The following is a 26,913-nucleotide window of genomic DNA, read 5'->3' on the forward strand; positions in this document are numbered from 1 at the left end:
CTCTGACGCATGTGCACTCAGTACACAACAATTTACACGTTTTCCCCACACATGACCTGAGAAGTGATCACTGCAATGAGCTGAGTGACGACCAGAATTGAATTAAATTGACTTTTGATGTATAGCAAGTAGAAAACTCGAGAAAATAGTAAGAAATTTAACATTTTGGCTTTGCATCGAGGCAGTTTTGTTCCGTGGTGATGTTAGTTTTCATTGATTTTGTTTTCTGTAAAGAGAAGAAAAAAGATCTGCGTAAGTGTCATAATAGGATGGCTGTAACATTACCAAAAATATGGTAACCGTGATTAGCATACACATCCGATGCATTTGAAATATTTTTGCTAAGGGTTTTAAACGGTTGTGTTATCTGTTAGCATGGTTTCTGTTTATACTTTAAGAAAGTAAACAGCTTTCTGAAAGTAATATGTATGTTTCATTTCAGCATGCTGTGTATACATACTAGCTGCAGAACTGTAGCTCTCTGAGAAAATATTTGGACAGAACAGAGAGCTACAGATCCACCCCTTATAAAAACCTTCAATTTATAGCGCACAAAAAACTGCACTGTTGAGGGGTGATATCATATTGTGTTAATTGTCGTCTCATAAATTTGCTATAAAAAATTCCTAGGATATTTTCCTCTTATACTTAAGACCAAACATACCTTCAAACAGGTTGGGAACACTTCCCCTATAGCGAGATATTCTCGCTAAAACGCGATTATCCCTCTTTAGCGAGAAATAAACATTACCATAAACAGGTGTTTTGGCGTCTTTATTGAAAATAATGGCAAATCCCGTGCAACGCTGAATAAGTGCAACACGCACTCAACGTGATGTGAATTGTTTCTATGAAATTGACAACATAGTCATGAAATTACAAATCAAAGTTGCTGCGTAAGAGGGAAGCAGTATGAAATCCAATACACATCGTGAGTGTTTTTGTTTCGATTCATATATTTGCAGAAGTATCAGACATTTTAGCACTTTTTCTTCTTTTCACGTGAATCACGAAAAGATGTACTCCGCGGGTGTTTTTCTCAGTTGTACGGGATATATTTATTCTCGCTAGAGAGGGATAATCGCGTTTTAGCGAGAATATCTCGCTATAGGGGAAGTGTTCCCAACCTGTCAAATATTCATTTTAGTCCCTATATGACCCAAAGACTCACAGCTTTTCATGATTTTGTTTGTTGATCTAGCCATGTTAGGTAGCTAGTCATTTTGAATTTTAATTGGGTAATTAATCAGATTCTTCGTGTTCTAAGTCAATGTAGATTATCACATCTTTTTTTTTTTGGAAGAGTCATTAATTCGCTATTGTGATGTCATTCATATAATCTGAACATATCTTAGTATATAATTAATCAAATGATATTTGTTATATATATGACACTATGATAACTCTAAATTGTCATTGAGTGTTCTAATTTTTATTTTCATTTTTCCTGTAGAGTATCCTGCGTAACATTTGGACAAGATCAAACCATTTAAGATGTTAATGAAATATTGCCCCGTTGTTCTGACATCCTTGTAGCTGTTACAGTAAATCATGGAGAGGAGAGTTTACTATCGTGGATCTCCTGGGTATCCGAATTCACACCAACTGCCACAGTTTAATCCAGGTTTTCGCTTCTCACACCTCGTGCAACATCAGCTTACCTTCGTTCATGGACAACATCAGTTTCAACCACAACAACCAAATTACCATCATCATGGTTTGCAGAATTTCCAAGTTAGATACCCATATGTTGACAACAGGGAAAGCATCAGACAAAATATTCTGTCACAGATACATAGCAAGCATTCCAGCCATAGTCAGCAGTCCCGCAAGTAAGAGATTTCCCAATAACAGTTACCCATGGAAAACAGATAAATATACGTAATATCAATTAGATTAGGTAATTACAACCCATGGTATTAATGTCCATGTATGTTTCAATACTATGTGTTAATTACCAGTGATGTAATGACCCATTCAATTCAGTTTGTAGATCCTGTGCGGTGTTAAAAACACTAGTGATTGGATGTGAAAAGTTGAATAATTTGTTTTGATTCGTTGGATAACATTAGATCATAATTGTTTTCAGCTGTTAGTCATGTCATAGTTCATTTTATAAACATCAACAATTTCTGGTAATATTGTCATCTTAAAAGCAGGTTTCTTTCCTCTAAACTTGGACATTTCCTTTAAATTTTCCTAAGATTGATGTTTTGAGGATCAGTATTAAGATTTTGATTTCAAGTTAGTTCTCTAGATCTTCCTACTTTAGTGTGCATTGTTAGTCCGACTCGCCTAAATATGGAAATCACTCAAGTTATACCTATTGTGATTGGTCATTTTTTGTTGATGACATTTGAACATAATCAACTTCTTTGAGAATACATAATCAATATTGGGCATGGAATATCTTATGGGTAAGGGAAACTTGTTTTAAATTTCATGGTCACTGGGGCCCGAGGACTGCAGTCAAAACTGTAAGAAATGATGTACTCTTTAAAAATGTACCTCTTTAGTAGAGGACATTGAAAGCAGACAAACTGTCTCAACAACTTCCTAACATAATTTCCCACACCACCTATATCCAAACATACCTTCAAGCATTCGTTAGAAGCCCTATGTGAACTGAAAACTCGCAGCTTCCAATAATTTTATTTGTAAACAAATCGTGGCTGCCATGTTAGGTAGCCGGTCAATTCAAACCCCCCAGTGATGATTGTATCTATCCATAATTCCAATTTTAGGTCTGTATTTGGTTTTCATTCATCATAGACAGAAAAATGAGTATGAGTATATGGAAGCTTCTTATATTAAAATTGAAATTCAGGAGATCTAGTGCTAGGGCAGGGATCACAACCTAAAATAAATTATGAGGTCTTTAATATCTTCTTTTTTCAGGGACATCTAGATCTGTCAGACAAACTACATGACTAGAGCAAGAATCTATGCTTCTACTAGAAGTATGAAATTCACGGCCATTAGCTAGGTCAGGGGTTCTAATCATAGGGTGGGGCATTGTGGCTCATATTACTAAAAATTAGTGTAACAGTTGAAAAATTGGAAAAATTTCATAATCGATAATCGGTCATAATCAGAAGAACTCTATCGATCAATGATCGATATAATCGGTATTTACATGTAGTTAATAAATGTTTATTATTTTTGGGGTTATATTTTTATTTAGTTTTATAGATATGTGCAGCAGACACTACCTGGTGTCACTGAATTCCCACTTTTCAATGTGGAGTCCACTCTGACTCTCTCCAGCACGTCTCGATATAAAAGTGGGATAAACATGCAGTCAGATGAATCTTGGGTTAGATATTAATTAGTGTACAGGCGACAATCGATTATGAAAAGGATAATCGGAATTGAAGAGCCAAAAACGATCGACAATCGATTGTCGACGACAATCGTTTCCTCACTAGTAAAAATGCATTAATTATTCAAGAATCTTCTGTACCTCACAGCTTGAAGAAAAACTATACATACATGATATATACATGATTATGAAGAGCATGGTTCCCTCCATCAACTTCGTTATATTCATGACCTCTGGGCTATGCTTTAGGATTGGGGCCAAGGGGTATATAGGAAAATTGCATTTAATATTTAGATATCCTCTTAATTACTTCTGTGTATTGTGGAGAATATCGTATACATGGTTATAAAAAGGATGTACACTGTAGCTATTTACCAAAATTGTGAAATTCTCTACCCCTGGGCCAGGGGTTCAGGAAGTCTAGAATGGGCAGGTATTGGTATATACATTATTGTTATTAAAAATTGTCCTCTTTACTTTGTACATTGTGATTGAATACCCTATATGCATAGATATGAAGAGCATGTAGCCCTCTACAAAAATTGAGAAATTCCCAACCAACATTAGGGGATTCAGGCTCTAGTACAGAACTAAATAGATAAACAAGTGGGATTCAGGCTCTAGTACAGAACTAAATAGATAAACAAGTGGGATTCAGGCTCTAGTACAGAACTAAATAGATAAACAAGTAGGATTCAGGCTCTAGTACAGAGCTAAATAGATAAACAAGTAGGATTCAGGCTCTAGTACAGAACTAAATAGATAAACAAGTGGGATTCAGGCTCTAGTACAGAACTAAATAGATAAACAAGTGGGATTCAGGCTCTAGTACAGAGCTAAATAGATAAACAAGTGAGATTCAGGCTCTAGTACAGAGCTAAATAGATAAACAAGTGAGATTCAGGCTCTAGTGCAGAACTAAATAGATAAACAAGTGGGATTCAGCCTCTAGTACAGAACTAAATAGATAAACAAGTGGGATTCAGCCTCTAGTACAGAGCTAAATAGATAAACAAGTGGGATTCAGGCTCTAGTACAGAGCTAAATAGATAAACAAGTGGGATTCAGGCTCTAGTACAGAGCTAGATAGATAAACAAGTGAGATTCAGGCTCTAGTACAGAACTAAATAGATAAACAAGTGGGATTCAGCATCTAGTACAGAGCTAAATAGATAAACAAGTGGGATTCAGGCTCTAGTACAGAGCTAAATAGATAAACAAGTGGGATTCAGGCTCTAGTACAGAGCTAAATAGGTAAACAAGTGGGATTCAGGCTCTAGTACAGAGCTACATGTAAATAGGTAAGCAGGTGGTGAAACTTTTATCTAGTAATTTAATCCTCTTTACTCTGACATATTGTGTCTATATATGATTCAGTTTATGTATGATTATTAAGACGGCAACCAAAATTGTGGAATCCGTGGACCGAGACCTTGTACATAAGTCATATATTTTATAATAGTGAAAATAAATTGTACACCTTTGCACTTGATGAGGTGAACACTTTGTAGTCTGTGTAGATAAACCAAGCATGTCTGTGATGTTATTCGATTGTTTGTTATGGTCCATCGGTCTCTTAATTGTACAAGTAAAGTATTGTGTATGCTTTGTAGGAGGTCAGCAGATTCTCTTCCAAACTCTTCTAACAGCAAGAAGCAAAAGAATGACCACCCAGCTACTGATGTCGGGATTACAGACGTGCCTATCCCTCCCCCGGGATACAACCCCATGCACAATGTAAAGATGTCTAATCAATGATTCTCTGTTCCATTAAACTTACTGAAAATAAAACTGTCATAGCCAGTTCGTGATAGAAATGAGTGCTTTTGATTTTAAGGAATTTCTAAATTGATAAAACAAATTAGGGATTAGAATATTGCAAACTGTATGTAACTTGCTCATTGTTTAGAAAGCAAACTTTGAAAGGGATTCACACTTCTTGTCGTAATTTCACTTACAATTTGTTTACGATGCTGTGTATGAAATTTGAACGAGATTCCTATTTCCAGATTACTGAATCAATCATTAGATACTTTGTGGATAACCATCAAACAGACACAGCATACAGGCAAAAACTTCAACTCCGAGATGTTCTGTTCAAGATATTTCAGTCTTCTATGCCAAGTAAGTTACCGTATAGAAGTTTTAAATGTATTCTGACAGTCTGATAATGTCAGTATTCTGAATATTAGTATTGTTTTCTTGGTGTTTGTACTGTACATTAAATAGCTTCATTTTTGTTACATACAGTTGAACTTGGGTATCTCAAACACTGATATCTCGAATACCATGGATATATCGAAGTGATTTGGAAGTCCCAATCACTTATTCTTTAAGTATTTTACCCTCGATATCTTGATACCTCGGATATCTTGAAGTTTTTTCATGGTCTCATCAAGTTTGAGATATGAGATTTGACTCTATATTACTTTAAGGTAAAAATGAAATTAAGACTACAGTAAAAAAAAAAAAATCAGAAAATTTTTGTCTTTACATCATGTTGAATTTGAAAATGGGTTGAAAAAAAGTTTGCTTTGGAAAGGTAAAAATTCAAAGCTGTGTACAATATTTATTTTTAGTACCATTTTTATTCCATCTTTGTCAGGTTAATATTTGATGTACAAACTGTTATTTTATGCCTTCATAATCAGGTTTAGGAGCATATAGTTTTTGGTCTGTTTGTTTATCTGTTTGTCTGCAAAAACTGTAACCTTGGTCACAACGTTTGAATGGATGGTGATAGAGCTTTCATATGTATTAACTTTACTACCTATTTAACATAACTCAACACATAAGTACATAGATACAGCCAGCCGTGTACGCTGGAGACCGTGCAAATTTATTCAGACTTAAAACACAAATGTGAATGAAAATGCACAATACTGTTCCATATAAATATACTAGTACAATTGTATATGATAGTACGTTATACTCCTTTGTTAACACCAGAGCCGATCAGGAAAAATCTAGAAATATAAAACGATAATAATCGTGAAAAACTCTTAAGAAACCTGTATCCGATGCCATTGCTCCATGGTGCAAGGAGAGTGTGATGGACCTCACACTTTACAAATATACAAAATGTAGATAAAAACTGAAAATAGCAAAATTTGCCATAAACTGAAAATAGCAAAATTTGTCCTGTTTGCATGAACGCCGGCTAGAAAATGACTAACCTAACAAAACCTGCTTACTCCCCGTGACAGTATATACCCTCCTATTGGTCAGTAGTTGACCAAAGCAACTATAACTAGAGATCTTATTGATGGCAATACTATAAACATCAACAGGAATTTGAAACATTGTATAACTTCATATGGTTTTCCTTTGTTCCCAGTGTCATGAAATTGTCAATGAAATTATCTCAATTCAAGAAACATGGCATTTCCCAAATTAGGCCGATAACTCGCTGTTCTTGTTTTATTTAGACTGTGGGTTGTATATTGTGGGATCTTCAATGAGTGGCTTTGGAACACTGAAAAGTGATATGGACATGTGTTTGATGATAACAGATGATGGCGTAAGTGTTGAAGAGATTTGTTTGATATTCGATATAATGAGAAAGAATTTGTATCGAAACTGTTTTAAGAAAATCTGTAGACCTACATGTAGCTGACTATTACATACACGTACATGTATGTGTTTTGTTAGAAAGTACATGTATTTTTACAGGTTGACCAGAAAAGGGAAGCTCCAGAAATTCTGTATCTCATCCAGAAAGCTCTGTTTCGATGTAGTGAGTATATATATTAATCAGTATGGAAATACACTCAATTTGATATTATAATAATAATAATAATAACTAGACACTCATTACTAGTAATGAGTAGGTCTTCCGTTAGACCACTTCCGGTAAAGAGCTTTCTATTCCTACAAAAACCATTTAAATGTATCAGAAAATGTGCCTTAACAATGAATGAGAAATGTATTATCGAATTTTTTACTCCTTTCTCGTAACGTCCGGTGACGACCGGAAGTACTATTCAGATGTGTTTTCCTATAAATGACAGCGACTCTTTACTGTCTATATTCCCTGAAAATTTCACGTCTCTATCTGAAAGAGTTCTCAAAAAAAGAAGTAGACTAAAGAAAGAAAAAGTAGCAGGTTACTACCGACCGGAAGTCAATTTTGAAAAACAAAATGATCAAAAATTTAGAAGTTGATACTTTTTGTTAAGACATGTGAAAATCATATGAAAGACTTCAAATATAAGCGAGATTTATGGGGACAAAGATACAAAAAGTGAAAAGGTATTTTATCAAGAAACCGGAAGTAGTCGTTTTGACTACCGACAGACTCATTATTCTTTTGACACTTTGAAAGAGAGTTGATAAACTAGTATAGGTTTCAATTTAAAAGAAAAAGTTTGAAATTTGCGATTCTTTCCATCACTTCCGGTGACGACAGGAAGTGACGGTCGACATGTTCAACCCCCTACTGCACGCCTACAAACGGAGATTGATCATCCCTGAATATTTGATGAACCTATATTTTACCTTTTCCAAGAAAAATGCTGGACAAAATTCCTTTTGAGAAACAGAAAATCGGCCATATTTTCCGACCGGAAGTGAATTTTGTAAAAACAAAAATAATTACAGCAAGGTCATTTCATAAGACATTATTCCTGAAAATTTCAAGAAAATATATCCAGCCATCTCTGAGAAATCACTCGAAGAAATAGGAAAATCGACATTTTTTTTTAAATACTTCCGGTATAGACCGGAAGTGACGGACAAAAAAATTGAATGTATGTGTACAATAGACTAATGTTAGTTGATCAACTCTACAAGTTTCAAGCGTCTATCTATATTCATTATTGAGAAACTGAAAAAACCAGGTTTGAATATGTCCACTCTATATCTCAGGACCGGAAGTGAATTTTCGAAAAATATTTAAATTTACTGTAGACATTTATAGTGTCTATAACATATGTAAAATTCCAATCATTAACTTGTTTTATGACCGAGATTTATGGCACTGAAAAATGAGAGAATGAATAGTCTTTCTTTGATATAACCGGAAGTTGGAGATTCAACTTCCGGTGGTGTCAACATTTTTTTGAGAATTAGAACCAGACCTAGTAAACTGATATAGGTTTCAGTTTGAAAGAAAAAAGTTTGAAATATATGATTCATTTAATCACTTCCGGTGACGACCGGAAGTGACGGCCCTCATTCTTAACCCATTACTACACGCCTACAAAGTGAGATCTATTAACTCTGAAAAATTGGTGACTCTATCTTTTACCGTTTCTGAGAAAAACGCTGGACAACGAAAACAGCTAATAAGCCATATTTGCCGACCGGAAGTAAATTTTACAAAAATATTTGACGTTACTCTAGATATTTATAGTGACTATAATATATGTAAAACTCAACTCACTAACTAGTTTCATGACCGAGATTTATGGCACTGAAAAATGAGAGAATGAATAGGCTTTCTTTGATATAACCGGAAGTTGAAGATTCAACTTCCGGTGGGGTCAACATTTTTTGAGAATTAGAACGAGATATAGTAAACCGAAATAGGTTTCAATTTGAAAGAAAAAAGTTTGAAATTCATGTTTCCTTTAATCACTTCCGGTGACGACCGGAAGTGACGGCCGACATTCTTAATCCCCTACTGCACGCCTACAAAGTGAGATCTATTAACTCTGAAAATTTGGTGACTCTATCTTTTACCGTTTCTGAGAAAAACGCTGGACAAGATATCTTGTAAAAAGACGAAAATTGGACATATCTTGCGACCGGAAGTGAATTTTGAAAAAATGAAAAAAATGCCTCGAGGTACCATCATTCTCTATAATCTGTGAAAGTTTCAGGAAAATCCATCCAACGGTCTCGGAGACGAAAGGGAAAAAAAAAATAATAATAATAAACAGTAGAATCACTACTTCCAACGGAAGACCTTAATAAATTCTTTTATTTAGACAGGATAGCACAATTAGTACAAATGACTAGTTTACATTGTGGTCCTGTATAAAACATATTCACAGACAGATAAATGAGAGAATAGAAAAATTATATATATATACAACTGTGTGTGTATATATATATATATATATATATATATATATATATATATATCATATCTATATATCACTTATTTGAGAAATAATGCTGCAAATATGCTGATTTAAAAGATGTAATAGAACCACAGCTTCTGACAGACTCGGGCAACTGATTCCATAAAATTGTGGAGGATACCTTAAAAGACCGTTTATAATATTCAGTTCGAACTTTTGGTAAATATAAAATGCCACTATCGCTACTTCTTCTTGTTCTGGAACTAACTTGGCTGACAAAATTAAAAACGTTCATATATTCTGGTGTCATGTTATTAAGAACCTTAAAAGCAAACACTAGTTTTCTATATACAAAATAGTCATGAACAGGCATCCATTTAAGAACACTAAAAATATCAGCTGTAGAAGTCTGAGTTACTTTCACCTTCAATATAATTCTGGCTGCCCTTTTCTGTAACTTAAAAAGTCTCAATAAAAACCCTGTTTTTGGCTGAGCACCAAACTGTGCAACAATAGTTAAAATGAGGAAATATAACAGTGTTATAAATTTTCAATAATGCTGCATTTGACATAAAAGTTTGCAGACGACGTAAAATGCCTATTTTCTGTGAAAGTTTCTTGTATAAAGAATCAATGTGTACAGACCAGGTTAGACATTCATCTATTTGTACACCAAGAAGTTTGGCACAAATAGATGCATGTCTAACCTGGTCTGTACACGTTGATTCTATATACAAAATTATTAGTTTTTTATTAGTAGTTTTCTATATTATTTCTTGTTTGATTTCATTTTCTTATGAAATATGATATTGATGTTAACACACATCAAACTTGGTACACTGGTGCATTATCAGGAGTAGATGACTCCTATTGATTTTGAGGTCACAGGTTCAAAGGTCATGGGACAAACTGGCTATAGGAAGATACTGTGTGCGCAATATCTTTAAAAGAACCCTTAGCTTCACAGAGATAAAATTTGGTACACTGGTGCATATGTTATAGGGCGAGTTCAAAACATCGATATTGGATAAAAGTCCAAATTCAAATAGTTTGGAGGAGGGGGATAAAATCTCCCAAAAGTTTGTCATCAAACTTGACATAGTAATATATTGTCTACTATATTAATTTTTAAGAATCATTTGCTTGATTGACACCAGATTTTGAGGTCACATGGTCAAAGGTCAATCCACTCTTGACATAGGAAGATATTGCCCACTCAATATTTTGAATTGTTATGACACTACTATCAATTAAACGATGTATGTGTATAACCCTTTTGAATTTTGCACGGGAGGTTGGTTATACGTGTTTCTGAAAGCTTGCTTGTTATCCTCTTGCCTTTGCAGGTTTTGTGAGGGAGTCGATGGTGATCAGAGCTAAGGTGCCTATCCTGCGTTTTAATGATCTTATAAGGTATACAAAGGATAGATGATCAAAGATTGAAGATAATTTCTCTGATAAAACATGTTACAAGCAAAGATTACACTTGTTTTCCATAGATTTGTTTTTCTTTCAGTAAAGCCCAGATTGATCTGAATGTTAACAACAGTGTTGGGATTCGAAATACTCACTTACTGAAATATTACTGCATGAGTAAGTATATTTTTTTTGTTAACTAGTCCTACAACTAGTGCTTTATACTAGAATTATTTTACAATTCATGTGATGGATGTGTTGTAATATATAGGAACTGGCATATTTATGTTAGGAATTAAGTATTGTAAATTGGGAAATTAACATGATAGTTTAAATTTCACTATGTTCACGATTTATCATTTTCTCGCAAAATTAAACCCATAATGAATGATATATTAAATATATTTTTATGCTTTCATAATTGGGATTTTAAATGTAATTTTCCTATAATATGAAATTAAAACCATCACAATTTTGCCCTTGTGTAAAGAAATCGTGAAATTGTAGCATTGTGGAGTTAAAGCAAGCTGAATTCGAAAATTGACTGTGTTGTTGAATTCATTGATAAGATACGTGTTTCATATGTACATTTACAGTAAAACATGCATATAATGAACACACTTATACTTGAATTCACGCTTATTGTGAAGTGAAAATTATTATTTATTGAGAGAAAATAGTGGAAAGTTTTTTGGATATATTGAAGTGTGGTTATAAAGAACTGTTTTTCGCTTGCCCTGGAGGTTTGCTATAACCATGTTTTTCTTAATAATAAGTGTGATGTGAACTCCATTTTACATTTACTTCTCTTGACCTTAGTGTTTGATGTGAATTCCCTGTACATTTGCAGCTGACTGGAGAGTGAGACCGTTGGTTCTGTATGTAAAGAAATGGGCTCGTTTCCACGATATCAATGATGCCAGTAAAGCGACTATCTCCAGTTACTCTCTCTGTCTGATGTTAATCCATTATTTACAGTGTAAGTCATTACATTTCAAGTTGTATAGGCGACTTGGGTGAGTGATGTGGCCCATTGGCCTTTTGTATAGGTGATAGTGCACAGTTCTCTATCAGTATCAGCGGCTTCAAACTTCTCAAACTTTGTGGGCAAGATACATGTACGAGAGGATTTAAGTCAAAGCACAACACAGTATGCTGAATATCGTTTCCTCAGCCTGAGCTTAAAAATGTGTAATACCCAAAAGAAAGATTTTAACTCCTTGCACTAGGCCCCAGGGGAGGATGTCATATTTGGAATGGATCACATGATTAAGTTGCATCCTGTTGGTTAGAATTACAAAGTTCAGTCTTTATTCTGTATAATTTATAGATCTTTAAATATGCAGCAAGCATAGGAGTTTCATGAAAGCCTTTTTATGGATTTCCATACCCTTCAATAATTGGGTCAGTATAGGTTCCGCTTAGACAACCACACAATCTAGGCTTCAAAAGTAAGAGAAAATTCAATAGAAGGTGATAAAAGAAAAGGGAAAGATTGCACCCTGAAAGGAAATTTTAAGAAGTCTTTCGAATCTGCATCTTGTTGGTGTGGCCTCTTAAGCACTAGAGGACTGATCCCAGTGCTCGTTCTGTAGAATGTTAATCATTCTTTGAATTCCTTACAGTACTTTTTCTTGACGCTTAGTATCGATACAGTTATTCATATAATTCTAAATTTTTAATGATTTTTTCCTACTCCCATCAGAGGAACATTCTTCAAAATCTCTGGCCGTCAAAAGATACATATATATTATTACTACAGTAACTTGATCCGAAGAGTTGGATCATATCGAGTTGACAGGTGCGGATCATCAGATCACACACGACGCGAAGCGTCGAGTTTGATCTGATGATCCGCGCCTGTCAACGAGACGTGATCCAACTCTTCGGATCAAGTTACTGTAGTAATGATAAATTTATTATATACCCCCTTATGCATTTTAAATCCACATTTACAAGATAATAAATGTGATCTAAATTATCAAAAACACAGATATATCATGAAATTATGTTTTGTGTACGCAGTTTTGTTTTGTGACGTGGTCAAAAGTCTTTATAATTTTCAAATGCTTGTTCAAAATGATACATTGATGTATATATATATACAGTAGATGCCTGTTCCTCTCTTACTACACAATGATACACTTGTATATATTTATATTTTAGATGCCTGTTCTTCTCTTAGGGCTGTTCCAGAAATGATCAAATGGGGGGGTCGGGCGGCAAATGATATTTTTTTGTGTGGGTGGTCGTATTTTTTCATATTTTAATTGGTCCGTGGTGGGATTGTTAATAAAATATTTATTATGGGTAGTGGGTAGTTTCTATTGTTTTATTTTGTGCTACGTGGGTGTTGAGTTTTCAGAATATTTTTATTGTCGCTCTTGTCGTGTTGGTTACAAAACGTCGGAGGGAAAATTGAAAACGTGCTTTCGAAATGCTGCTTTCGAAATCGAAAGTAACATAGAACTATTCGAGTTGTCGCTCTTTGCAGCGCATAACTTTCCATTACGGCACTCTTCAAATTAGAGGCGCGTTTAATAGGGTCCCTTTGGACGTGATGGCAGCGAACTCTGTTCTGTAGATTATTACAGTTTACAGTGCATCGATTTTGGGAATATTTTGAAACCAATAGGTATTCCGTTTTCTAATAAAAATAGGCAAACCTTAGTTGATTTATACGAGGGTACCGATGCGTTATATTTATCAGTCGGTGTGATGGTGATATAGAGGCCTCCGGGCGCGGGCTCCATTAGAAGATGAACGATTCGTGGAAAAACATATCCATACCCATTTCATGATAATAGCATCGTTTGGACTCCCAATCTTTCCAACATTCCCGCCATAGATGCCTTTGATTGTTGATGTGACATCGTTCTTCAGAACTACTGTGATACAATGTCGCACAGGCATTACCGCGTCATTGACTAGAATGTTTGTCCCGAAAACCTCGCGAGATTTGTACCGTTTTCATTTTAAAAAATATTTTTGTGGTGGGTCTGGTTAGTTTTTTTTTTTTTATTAGATGGGTCATTGTAAAATGAGTTTATTAATTTGATGGGTCATGGGGTAATTTTTTATTTTTTTTTTATGGGTGCTTGGTATATACAAAAGGTGCCTCCCGAACCCCCCCCCCCCCATGTATTTATTTCTGGAATAGCCCTTACTACCCAAAGATACACTTGTATACATGTATATATATATATTTTAGATGCCTGTTCCCCGCCGGTGCTTCCCTCTCTTCAGGATCTCTATCCAGTAAGACTCATTTATGATATATAGTATATGGAGTATTTATTATCTAATGAATTTTAAAAGACATCTACAAAATGTGTCTACATACTGTAAATGTATTGTATTTAGCGGGTATGGTGTTTGGCAGATATTGATTCTTCAACAAGTTTTTAGTAGGTTTGATGGTTTATAAATGTGCTATATAAAAATATATATACGCAACACATTTAGCGATGTAATTGATTTAGTTGTAGCCGCTTTCCGTGAAAGGCGCTAAATAGAATATACAGCCAAATGTAAAACGTGTACAGTATATATATGAATAATCTTAAAAGACATTGTGTATTGAGTTGATGTTGCTTACATCATATGATTTACGATGTCTTTTGTGAAGCATAGGTGTTAAGAATTGAATCAAGAAGCCTAAATCTGTGTAAATTTAGAGGTATATGTGCCGAATTAAACAGTATTTTTTCAATGTTGGAAACCAGACCAGACCACACAGATACTGCCCTGAAATTTAGTCACAAGTTTCCTCTCTGGAGAATACAAGTGCAGTTTGCATTTCAGTTGAACCATGACCTACATTTGGGGTAAAAGTAGGTCAAACAGTTTTCCAGAGTTTTTTTTTTGTAATGGATACATGTGAACATGGGTTGCCCTGAAATTTTGTCATGACCTCCCTCTCAGAGAAGTACATAATCAGTTCGCATTTCAACTTGATTGGTGTACAATGACCTACTTTAGGACTAAAATTAAGTCGAACAGTTTACTGGACTTTTTGTCATCATGGATACAGATAATGCACTGAATGGGCTTATGTTGTACCATTTGCGGTACTCTTGTTACAGGTAATCTAATCAAGTTAGAAAATTGTATAATTTGCAAAGTGTATAACTTATATTGCTTGATGAAAAGACACTTTTCTTCCTTTGATGATATTCAATAAATGCAGCACATATACCTTTAAATACAAGTAGAATTTTTACAAATCAAAATTTTATGAATTCCATCAGTCATACTAAGGAGAAGCATGGTCGGTGGGTTTGTTATCAAGTGTGTAGCCATGTTTTAACTGTTCTCTCTAAACAGGAGCGATTCAATGCAGCGTTAGACATCAGGGAGCTGAAGTTTGATGACAGCGTTTCCTACAAGAGTGACAATGGACAGAGTGTAGGGGAACTTTTCCTTGGGTTCCTCTGTTACTATAGCAACAAATTCAAGTAAGTGCTGTATTATAAAAAGGAAAATCAGAGTGGCCTGTATTTCTAACAATGCAGAGATTGATTATCATCATGTCATATACAGATTGTCAACATCTTATGTACAGATTGTCATCATTACATGTACAGACTGTCATCATTACATGTACAGACTGTCATCATTACATGTACAGATTATCATGATGTACAGATTATCATGATCAGATTGTCATCATGGTATTTATAGATTGTCACCATTACATGATTGTTATAAAAATATGAAGACTACTCAGCATTCATTGGGCCAGTAAAACAGAATTTGTATTACCCAGCATTCATTGGGCCAGTAAAACAGAATTTGTTGACTCTCATTAAATTAGATTTCTTCTTGGTGCCAGATGTTTGCTTCCATTTTTATACCCCCCAAACGAAGTCTGTCTGTCCGTCTGTCTGTGCAGATTCGTGTCCGGGCCATAACTTCTTTGTTCTTTGACATAGGCATACCATATTTGACACATGAGTGTACCACCATGAGACGATGTGTCATGTACCTTCATGACCTCCATATGACCTTGAACTTTGACCTCAAGGTCAAAATTGATTATAGGGTTTTGACATAGTCATACCAAAGACATGGGTGTATCACCATGAGACTATGTGTCATGTACATTCATGACCTCTTTATGACCTTGACCTTTGATCTCAAGGTCAAAATTATAGGTTTATGCCATGGATTTGTGTTCGGACTATATCTTCCATTTTCTTCTACAAAGGCATACCATATTTTTACACTCAGGAAAGAGTTAATTTATACCTATTAACAACACCCTTTGGGAGATTGGGGTAAGCGGGGGGTATTCTTAGTGAGCATTGCTCACAGTACATCTTGTTTATTGAGCTGCAACATTGGAAATTAAATACCTTGTCCAAGGAGACAAATCACAGTATTACATTACCCAAACTTCTGATTGCCATCTTTTAACCACTAAGCCACATGTGCCAGCATGACAGACATACGACATTATTAGCAAGGTCAGGCCCTCATGGAAACCTTGCTCTCCCAGACATATTAAATGACGTCTTCAGAGGTGTTGCCAATGATTTCATGAGGAGAAAATTAATGGTCATTCTTGTATCTTCCTAATTCCAGGTTTGATGAAGACTGTATATGTATCAGAGAGGGCACGAAGTACACATTGGACGATTACATGCGGTGTAAGAGTGACAATTTTCAGATCCAACCTCTTTGTATAGAAGGTTGGTATACACATACACATTATATGATAAAAAATATCATTTATGGGGTGTTCAGTGGATAAAGATGAAGACTTAGTAATGTTCGTTTTCTGTAAAGTGAAGTAATTCATACAATATGTTTTCTTTGCACTAAAGTAATTTATGTATGTTTTTATATCTTGAAAGAATAATGCTCAATTAGAAGAAACAAAACTCATGAATTCTCAAATAACTAATAACTTTTCAATTGTTGATGCTATTTCAGAGCCATTTGATTTGTCCAATACTGCGCGCTCTTGTCACGATAAAAATATATTCACCCGAGTGAAGAGGGTGTTCAAAAAAAGTTACCAGAAACTACAGAAAAAAAAAGATGTCACCTGCTTGTTCACTCATCCGTTTTAAACTCTGACGGATGTCTGCTCAGATGCAGGGAAAACATCCTGCGGAATAGGACAGGTCCCTGGTCCCCGTGCTCTGGGAATGTCGGACTTGGAAAAGACAGATTGCATTGCTCTCAGAAGGCATGCATGCATCGGGTACGTGGAGCTTGTGCTGTTGTCGGGTAGTATATTAGAGATACTGCCAAGCTGTTCTAATGGTGCTAATGACAAGTGTATAGCGTGATTTTAAATGGCTGAAGACTGGTCCAGCTGACTTGTACGTTCCTCCTGATGGGAGGAATGTCTGTATAAAAGTACTGCCTTTAATGGTACGAAAATTATGTACAGTTCTGAATCATGATATTTTGATTATGTTGTAAAAAAGGCAGCTACATGTACAATATGTCTTTTTATTTCCCGAATAGGTAATTCACTTTCCCCCACTTTGTGTAAAAATGTATTTCTACGTAATTGTTTTTTTTAAAAATAAACTTTAACAATTTCATGCTTTGTTGTTTTGTACTTATATGTGAGGATTTATTACTTGACATTTTTTTTCTTGCTTTCTTCATAGACATGAAGCATTAATCAGATTAGATGAATTCACTGCACTGGACATCCTGATTTACATACTGGACATCTTCATTTACATACTCTGGACATCCTGATTTACATACAGTGGACATCTTCATTTACATACTCTGGACATCCTGATTTACATACAGTGGACATCTTCATTTACATACTCTGGACATCCTGATTTACATACACTGGATATTCTGATTTACATACACTGGACATCCTGATTTACATACACTGGACATCTTCATTTACATACTCTGGACATCCTGATTTACATATACTGGACATCCCTGATTTACATACACTGGACATCCCTGATTTACATACACTGGACATCCTGATTTACATACACTAGACATCTTCATTTACATACACTGGACATCCTGATTTACATACACTGGACATCCTGATTTACATACACTGGACATTTTCATTTACATACACTGGATATCCTGATTTACATACACTGGACATTTTCATTTACATACACTGGACATCCTGATTTACATACACTAGACATCTTCATTTACATACACTGGATATCCTGATTTACATACACTGGACATCTTCATTTACATACAGGATATCCTAATTTACATACACTGGACATTTTCATTTACATACACTGGACATCCTGATTTACATACACTGGATATCCTGATTTACACACACTAGATATCCTGATTTACATACACTGGATATCCTGATTTACATACACTGGACATCCTGATTTACATACACTGGACATCCCTGATTTACATACACTGGACATCCTGATTTACATGCACTATACATCTTCATTTACATACACTGGATATCCTGATTTACATACACTAGACATCTTCATTTACATACTCTGGACATCCTGCTTTACATACACTGGACATCTTCATTTACATACACTAGACATTTTCATTTACATACTCTGGACATCCTGATTTACATACACTAGACAGCCTGATTTACATACTCTGGACATCCTGATTTACATACACTGGACATCCTGATTTATATACACTGGACATCCTGATTTATATACACTGGACATCCTGATTTACATACACTAGACAGCCGGATTTACATATACTGGATATCCTGATTTATATACACTAGATATCCTGATTTACATACACTGGATATCTTCATTTACATACCCTGGATATCCTGATTTACATACACTAGACATCCTGATTTACATACACTGGACATCCTGATTTACATACACTGGATATCCTGATTTACATACACTGGATATCCTGATTTACATACACTGGACATCCCTGATTTACATACACTGGACATCCTGATTTACATACACTGGATATCCTGATTTACATACACTGGACATCCTGATTTACATACACTGGACATCCATGATTTACATACACTGGACATCCTGATTTACATACACTATACATCTTCATTTACATACACTGGATATCCTGATTTACATACACTAGACATCTTCATTTACATACTCTGGACATCCTGCTTTACATACACTGGACATCTTCATTTACATACACTAGACATCTTCATTTACATACACTAGACATTTTCATTTACATACACTAGACATTTTCATTTACATACTCTGGACATCCTGATTTACATACACTAGACAGCCTGATTTACATACTCTGGACATCCTGATTTACATACACTGGACATCCTGATTTATATACACTGGACATCCTGATTTATATACACTGGACATCCTGATTTACATACACTAGACAGCCGGATTTACATATACTGGATATCCTGATTTATATACACTAGATATCCTGATTTACATACACTGGATATCTTCATTTACATACCCTGGATATCCTGATTTACATACACTGGACATCCTGATTTACATACACTGGACATCCTGATTTACATACACTGGATATCCTGATTTACATACACTGGACATCCCTGATTTACATACACTGGATATCCTGATTTACATACACTGGATATCCTGATTTACATACACTGGACATCCCTGATTTACATACACTGGATATCCTGATTTACATACACTGGACATCTTCATTTACATACACTGGACATCCTGATTTACATACACTGGATATCCTGATTTACATACCCTGGACATCTTCATTTACATACACTGGATATCCTGATTTACATACACTGACATCCTGATTTACATACACTAGACATCTTCATTTACATACACTGGACATCCCTGATTTACATACACTGGATATCCTGATTTACATACACTGGACATCCTGATTTACATGCACTGGATATCCTGATTTACATACACTGGATATCCTGATTTACATACACTGGACATCCTAATTTATATGCACTGGATATCCTGATTTACATACACTGGACATCTTCATTTACATACACTGGACATCCTGATTTACATACACTGGACATCTTCATTTACATACACTGGACATCCTGATTTACATACACTGGACATCCTGATTTACATACACTGGACATCTTCATTTACATACTCTGGACATCCTGATTTACATATACTGGACATCCTGATTTACATATACTGGACATCTATATTTATATGCACTGGATATCCTGATTTATAAATACTATCACAACTGTTCAATACTTTAGACCAATGTTATTCTTGCATTGATTTTGTCTGTGAAGTTTAGAGTATTTGATAGCATGTTTTGTAATTGGAGCAATACTCTATTTTCACAATGGATTAAACCGAGTGGAACTAGGATTGGGTAACCTTCACTTGTTTAACAAACCGAGTGGAACTAGAATTGGGCAACCTTCTCTTGTTTAACAAACCAAGTGGAACTAGGATTGGGCAACCTTCACTTGTTTAACAAACCGAGTGGAACTAGGATTGGGCAACCTTCACTTGTTTAACAAACCGAGTGGAACTAGGATTGGGCAACCTTCACTTGTTTAACAAACCGAGTGGAACTAGGATTGGGCAACCTTCACTTGTTTAACAAACTACAATTGTACATTATTTTGAAAAGCAAAGTCGTGTAGATTGATAATGGCAGCTAAAGAAAAATGTATGATGTCATTTACTGTAAATAGGATGTTTTAGAAGTCTGTAACCTTTTCATTTAAAAACAAAAGGCCCATGGGCCTTAACAGTCACCGGAGTACCATGCATCACATTTTCCAAAGCTCATTAGAAATCTTCTGAAGAATCACTGGGCCAAAGAAGTTTACAGTTACATGAAATCTTCCTGACTTAGTGCAGATTCAAGTTTGTAAAAATCATGGCCCATGGGTAAGGTGAGTGCGACAATAGGGATAAAAGTTTTACATGAAAATAAATATAGAGAAAATCTTTAAATATGGGCCAAGGTGATTCAGGTGAGCAATGTGGTCCATGGGCCTTTTGTTCAAATAACCTGCTAAAACTCTTTTTTGACTAAATATGGTAAATTTTAAAGTTTTCAATTTCAAAATATTGTACGTGTTACTGACTCAATCAGTACGTCTTTTTAAAATAATACCACAAAGTGGTGGTTTATGTTGTTTATTTATCCTTTTTGCAAAGCTGGAGGATGATCTAAAATGTATATAATCATTTAAAAAGTAATCTCTCACTCCATCATTCACACATTTTAGTTAAATTAAAATACTGATTTCAAAATTGCAGAATTTCATATAATAGATTAATATACAGTGGAGCCTCGGTAATCCGGACGCCATTAATCCGGACGCTTCACCTTCCGGACGATTTTTCTAGGGAACAGAATTTTTATACATTATTTTGCATCATTAATCCGGAAATTCGCGTTCCGGATCCGGACGGTCACTTTTTACTACAAAACGTTATAATGCATTGAAAATTGTACCGTTAATCCGGATGGTAATTTTGCTTAGGGAAGGTCTGTGTCGGACAATTTTAGCAAGGCGTAAATTATAAAGAAAACAAGCCACACTGTCTAATTGAAGCGATTACCTGTACCCTGTCAACACCTCCCTCCAGTTAGGTGGTGTGTGATGATAAGTCCGTTAGATAGCACGTGCCGATCGAGACATTGTATTGTCAATTTTCGCACATAAGATCTTTATTGTGTGTAGTGTTGAATTTTGTAAATAAATCTGTAGCATATTATTTTATAGTCTTGATCAATAGCCTAATAGTATTAATAAATTAAACATCATGCCGTAATGATATTTTAAACTGCTACACATATCAGTTGTACTGATTCGTAAATTGATATCGGCTTATTCAAATCTAAAGAGTGTAGATTATACTTCTAGATTCTGGATTTTATACTGTTGATTGGCGTGAAATATACATGTATGTTCATGCACATGTATATGTAGTATAAGGTTTTAACGTTTAGAATGTCACGCATGTAGAATGTACCTGTGTACGATTGATTCTTGTTACGATGTTGTAGAGCTTTATTGCTTTCGAATTTTTAAACTCTGGGTAGAAGCGAGAAAATTACCATTTTAAGGAAAATGACAATTAAATTCTGTATGTACCTGTAAGGTTAGTTTCACCCGAGTTTTGTTCCGTTATTATCGCATCATGAAAATAATAGGTGCGTGTGACTAGATCAAAGCAGTAGTAGGTCTTGATATTACGAGCTTAAATGATTTTGTTCTCCCGATATTGTCTTGGATAATTATAGAATAAGAAATATAAACTCTAGCAGATTGAATTTTGGTTAAAGAATGTTGTCAACTGACATGATAATCACGAAATTCTTGTATCAACTTTGGACGATGAAGATTGTTTTAACAGACCGCCGAACCCGTGAATCGTGACAGATGGAAATTACCGGCCTCTTTAAGAAGTAAAAGTGTGATGAAATGTTTGAAGTGTAAATGATTATGTTAGTTACTAATGATTTATTTACTTATAGTTACATAAAGTGCTTCATTATTTGTTTTAGTGCATACGGTACAGTTTTCTATATTTATTTGTAAGGATCATATGTATGTACAATGTAAGCACAGGTAAATACACTGAACACGTACATTAAATTTTAGTGCTTTGAAATGCATGTAAATGTTAACATTATCATAATTTATTTACTAATGCAAATGGTCAAATCCAATGATAGAATGTGTTTAATTCACTATGCATCAATAAAGTAGGCACATATTGGTTACTTATGTAAAGATAGAAAATATGCGATTCAATTATCCGGACGCTTCATTTATCCGGACGATTTTGCTGGGAACCAAAGTGTCCGGATTAACGAGGCTCCACTGTATATATACGAGGGTTGTCCCTTTGTCTCACATGTTGAGACAATGTTAATAACTCATTCATTCATTAGAAAAAAATATTAATTTTGTTTTATTATTTAAAACCATTATTTTTGTGGGTCTTTTTTTTAACAAAGTTTCATAATATCTACTGTACCTTTTAAATATATCTCTTTAATTCCAACTTCAACATTAAAGCAGATACTATTCAAATGTTTACACATAAACACTATATATACCAAGTTTGGGGATCATGAAATTTACAGTTTTGGTAGAGACCTTCCTGTTCTACATCATTATGCATTTAGTTTTTCTTGCATGTGTGCGGTTCTTGTTGAGAAGATTTTTAAAAAATGGTCAATTTTGGGCAGTTTTTTGTCCCACCCGTAAGGCCCAAGGGGTGCAGGAATCCTGAAATTTACAATTTATGTTCCCTTGTTCTACATGTAAGACTAGTTTTTAAAAAAAATAATTCTGTGATATATTTTGGTCTAGTTTCAATTTAACTGTAAAAAGGTCGTCATTCAGTTTCAAAAGTATTTTCCAATCGATATTGTTAGAAAACATAATGGATACATGTTGTGATAACACCAACAGAGAGTTGGTTTATGCAAATAAATCTAAAGTACATCTCAAGGCAGAAATGTAGTTAATAGTTATTTAACAAGCACCATGACCCCTATTGTTTTTGGTTTTTCCCCCCCACTTTTGTGATTCTCTATAAATGTAGAAATTAATACAGTTCTGACAACATAACGCAGAACTCGGATGCGAATCTCTTGATAGATTAATCTGACAACATGAAACCAAAAACAGTTATACTGTTTAATCAGTCATAAGAACTATATAGTTTTGGCACAATGATCATCATAACAAATCATGCGACTGGCAAAAAGAAATTTACATGTACATGTTTAAAACACATGATAGAGAAATCTGTCACTTCATTATAAAAGTTTGTCATCTCTACTAATAATTAATAGTAAGACAATTAAAATGCTATGGTCTTTAAATATACATCAAATTTCGGAAAATGTCTGATTTCAAATCATTTTGTTTTTCAAAAGATGATATTTTAAAAACTGTTTACCCCACTACAAAGTCAAGTTAGTTAAGTAAAATGTTTTCTTTCTTCCACACAATTAAAAGAGATGTACATGTACATACTGTATGCTATTAAAGTTGTGAGTACTATTTCAGATAAAAATGCACATTTTTAAAAAAAAAACTTTCTCCACATTCAAGAAATTCATTCAGAGTACAATGAAAATCAAATAAACTATAAAATAGTATAATATTTACAAAACTTAGTTAAAACTTAGTTTGCTGCCACAAAAACAAAACAAAAATATTGCAATGGTTTAAAACACGAAACAGTAAAAAAAGATAAATGAAATTCACAATACACACATGTACATACTATATGTTTACCAGAAACTTTGCTCATAATTGGCTGTATTCGATGAGATATTTACTAAGCAGTATAAATCATGTAGGTGGCTCTACATGTACGTGTAAGCACACATCCACAAGAGTTTAGTTTCTTGTTTGTGACTTCCATATCCACAGACACCGAGTGTCTGATGATCCTTCACGAGTTAAAGTCGTAACTGTACCTTGGGTGACCCGTAAAACTGAGTCTTTTACCATTAATCAAGCACTGCATGACCCACTCTGAGGCCACCAGTGGGATGCCCGACTTCAAGCTTCGACGTACGACAGTTTTAGGGCATGTGAGATCTGTCACAATCACGTTGACTGGAGTATCTACAACAGGTACATGGGATGAGAATTCTATACAGTGTCGTGTAAATCAAAAGCAAAATTCTGTTACGAAATAAATACCCAATGTAAAATAGCTCAATTCTAAACGGTATTCTTTTCATAAGAACATTATAGGATATATTTAACACTGGACCAATCTTACCAGAATTCACTGCTGGCAGCTTTAGCAGAACATGACACCCAGCTATAAACTACCAATCTTACCTGAATTCACTGCCGGCAGCTTTTGCAGAACATGACACCCAGCTATAAACTACCAATCTTACCTGAATTCACTGCCGGCAGCTTTTGCAGAACATGACACCCAGCTAACTACCAATCTTACCTGAATTCATCGCTGGCAGCTTTTGCAGAACATGACACCCAGCTAACCACCAATCTTACCTGAATTCACTGCTGGCAGCTTTTGCAGAACATGACACCCAGCTAACTTTAGTATGAAGGACCACTCCTCCAGGAATTTTTTGTGAGATGATGAAACATAAACAGAAAATCCCTGTAGATCCCCTTTTCTGTAAGACCTACAGGTAAAAATGCAAGGAGAATACAGCAAACTGGTTGGCTGACAGTACCGTATGTACTCGCCTATAAGTCGGATTTTTGGGAGTTAAATTTTGGTCCAAAACTCTAAGTCCGACTTATAGGAGTGTCCTAAGAAGATAAGTACTGTTCTTCTCAGATGGTGTAATGTATAGCCTAGTATTACATGTATTTAAACTACAAAAACATGGACGAAGTAAACAAAATAGTGACTGTTTAATTTGTTAAGAATAAAAAGTGAAATATCGATGTCATATCCCAAAACATTATTAGAACAAGGATAAATATATAAGAGCATTGATATGAAATTGATTTGTTGGGAAAAAATATCAAATATTGGTGCATTTCTCAAAATATTATTTGAAACACAGGTAAAAACATTAGAGCATTGATTTGAAATTGTCAAACGATTCTTGAAAAAAGTGTGACCGACATGGGTCAATGGCAATTCCCTCCAAAATAACCTAAAAACTATACAACCGACTTATAGGGGAACTGACTTATAGGCGAGTATATACGGTAACATGTCTTTATTGACTGACCTGTTTCTATATTCTTATAAGGCAGAATTTACTCGAAAGCTTCTGCATGAGAAGAAAAAATCTCTAGCTATGGCCTTCAACTCGACATTTAGATACATGTATATCCATGACAATTTATATATTAACAAAACTCATTTTCATTTATATATTGATTCGATATATCCCAGTGAACTCGGTACAAAAGATACCAACCTAAACTGAATTATAATAATGTATAATATGCTTGTTTATAGCACTTTCGAAATCAGTAATACAGGTACCATTAATCTCACAATTTTGGTAGAGCTTAGAATATGCTCCTAGTTTGTTTGCCACATGTTGATGAGTAAAGAAGACAATATTTAAACATTCAATGCATTTTCATTATATGATCCATGTACACCCACCATTGGACCTGAACCTCTAACCCAAGGGCCGTGAATTTCAAAAGTTTTAGTATCGGCTTTCATCCTCAGTATACATTCTATACCAAGATTTTATGCCAGATGCCCAGGAGTAAATGTTTTGAAGATTGACTTTTTCTTGTAAGATTTATAATCAACTTAAAAGTGGACAGAAACCACAAATTTTTCATTCTTGTTCCCCAACCCAGATATTGTACAGTAGTTTTGGTGAAAATTGGCCAGCCAGTATCTGAGAAGGGGTAAACAATGTCCAAAACATACAGCGTAGTGCCATAAAAGAGTTAATGACTTTCACGTTTTACGTAATATATTTCTTTGAAAAATATCCTTTGTTTGAACAATCATTCTAAATTTATTTTTGCTCCAACTTTGTGGAATTTAAAACATTTATTACAAAATACCTGGACTTCTATTCATGATCTTTAAAACTTTTACCAACAATTGCAGAATTATGACTAATGAAAATTTAAGCATTTCATTTCCTTATATAATGTTTTGTAAGAGTGGAATGAAAACTTTTGAGTGTGGTGTTCTTACAGTCATATAATATGTGTTTGGCTGTTTAAAAAGGACATCAATACCACAAACTGCAGATATCTGTGCTAATAATGGTGTAAAAGTCACTATAAATTGAATTTTGATAAGTTTATGAAAATGATTTAGACAAGTGATTGTTTTCAATGAATCTTGTAGTAAAATAAATAAACATTAACTCATTTATGGCAGGATGCTGTATGTTGGCACGGATAACAACTGGAAACCTCGAGTGACTCATGTGACCAATAAATATATCGGAAACCTCGAGTGACTCAGGTGACCTATAAATATATCAGAAACCTCGAGTGACCTATAAATATATTAGAAACCCCGAGTGACTCAGGTGACCTATAAATATATCAGAAACCGAGTGACTCAGGTGACCTATAAATATATCAGAAACCTCGAGTGACTCAGGTGACCTATAAATATATCAGAAACCCCGAGTGACTCAGGTGACCTATAAATACATCAGAAACCCCGAGTGACTCAGATGAAC

The 26,913-nt window shown here is 34.7% G+C and overlaps 2 protein-coding genes across 9 annotated transcripts in view; one reads left to right on the top strand and one right to left on the bottom strand.

Annotated features, from left to right (window-relative positions):
• The first annotated feature begins 7 nt into the window (after nucleotides 1-7).
• LOC125649313 (poly(A) RNA polymerase gld-2 homolog A-like) lies at nucleotides 8-17,324 on the top strand. 2 transcript variants are annotated; one of them, XM_048876756.2, is made up of 13 exons: nucleotides 8-148; nucleotides 1,454-1,832; nucleotides 4,936-5,059; nucleotides 5,332-5,446; nucleotides 6,751-6,842; nucleotides 6,995-7,058; nucleotides 10,695-10,761; nucleotides 10,865-10,941; nucleotides 11,615-11,743; nucleotides 13,976-14,022; nucleotides 15,091-15,221; nucleotides 16,351-16,457; nucleotides 16,702-17,324. In XM_048876756.2, the coding sequence occupies exons 2-13, from the start codon at nucleotides 1,552-1,554 to the stop codon at nucleotides 16,839-16,841; spliced, it is 1,374 nt and encodes a 457-aa protein (XP_048732713.1). In that variant the 5' UTR covers nucleotides 8-148; nucleotides 1,454-1,551; the 3' UTR covers nucleotides 16,842-17,324. The 2 variants fall into 2 exon arrangements, with proteins under 2 accessions (XP_048732713.1, XP_056021598.1); XM_056165623.1 differs by having other exon boundaries at nucleotides 45-252.
• A 6,093-nt stretch (nucleotides 17,325-23,417) lies between these two features.
• The window catches only part of LOC125649278 (TP53-binding protein 1-like), a 43,920-nt gene continuing 40,424 nt past the window's right edge, over nucleotides 23,418-26,913 (bottom strand). For all 7 annotated transcript variants that reach the window (XM_056165629.1, XM_056165627.1, XM_056165630.1 and 4 more), the window contains 2 exons: nucleotides 24,776-24,912; nucleotides 23,418-24,373 (listed from right to left, as the gene is read on the bottom strand). In XM_056165629.1, coding sequence (XP_056021604.1) covers nucleotides 24,198-24,373; nucleotides 24,776-24,912 — 313 coding nt within the window. In that variant the 3' untranslated portion in view covers nucleotides 23,418-24,197. The remainder of the gene's footprint in view (nucleotides 24,374-24,775; nucleotides 24,913-26,913) is intronic.

The sequence above is a fragment of the Ostrea edulis genome, chromosome 5, assembly GCF_947568905.1.
Source record: "Ostrea edulis chromosome 5, xbOstEdul1.1, whole genome shotgun sequence".
NCBI lineage: Eukaryota > Metazoa > Mollusca > Bivalvia > Ostreida > Ostreidae > Ostrea > Ostrea edulis.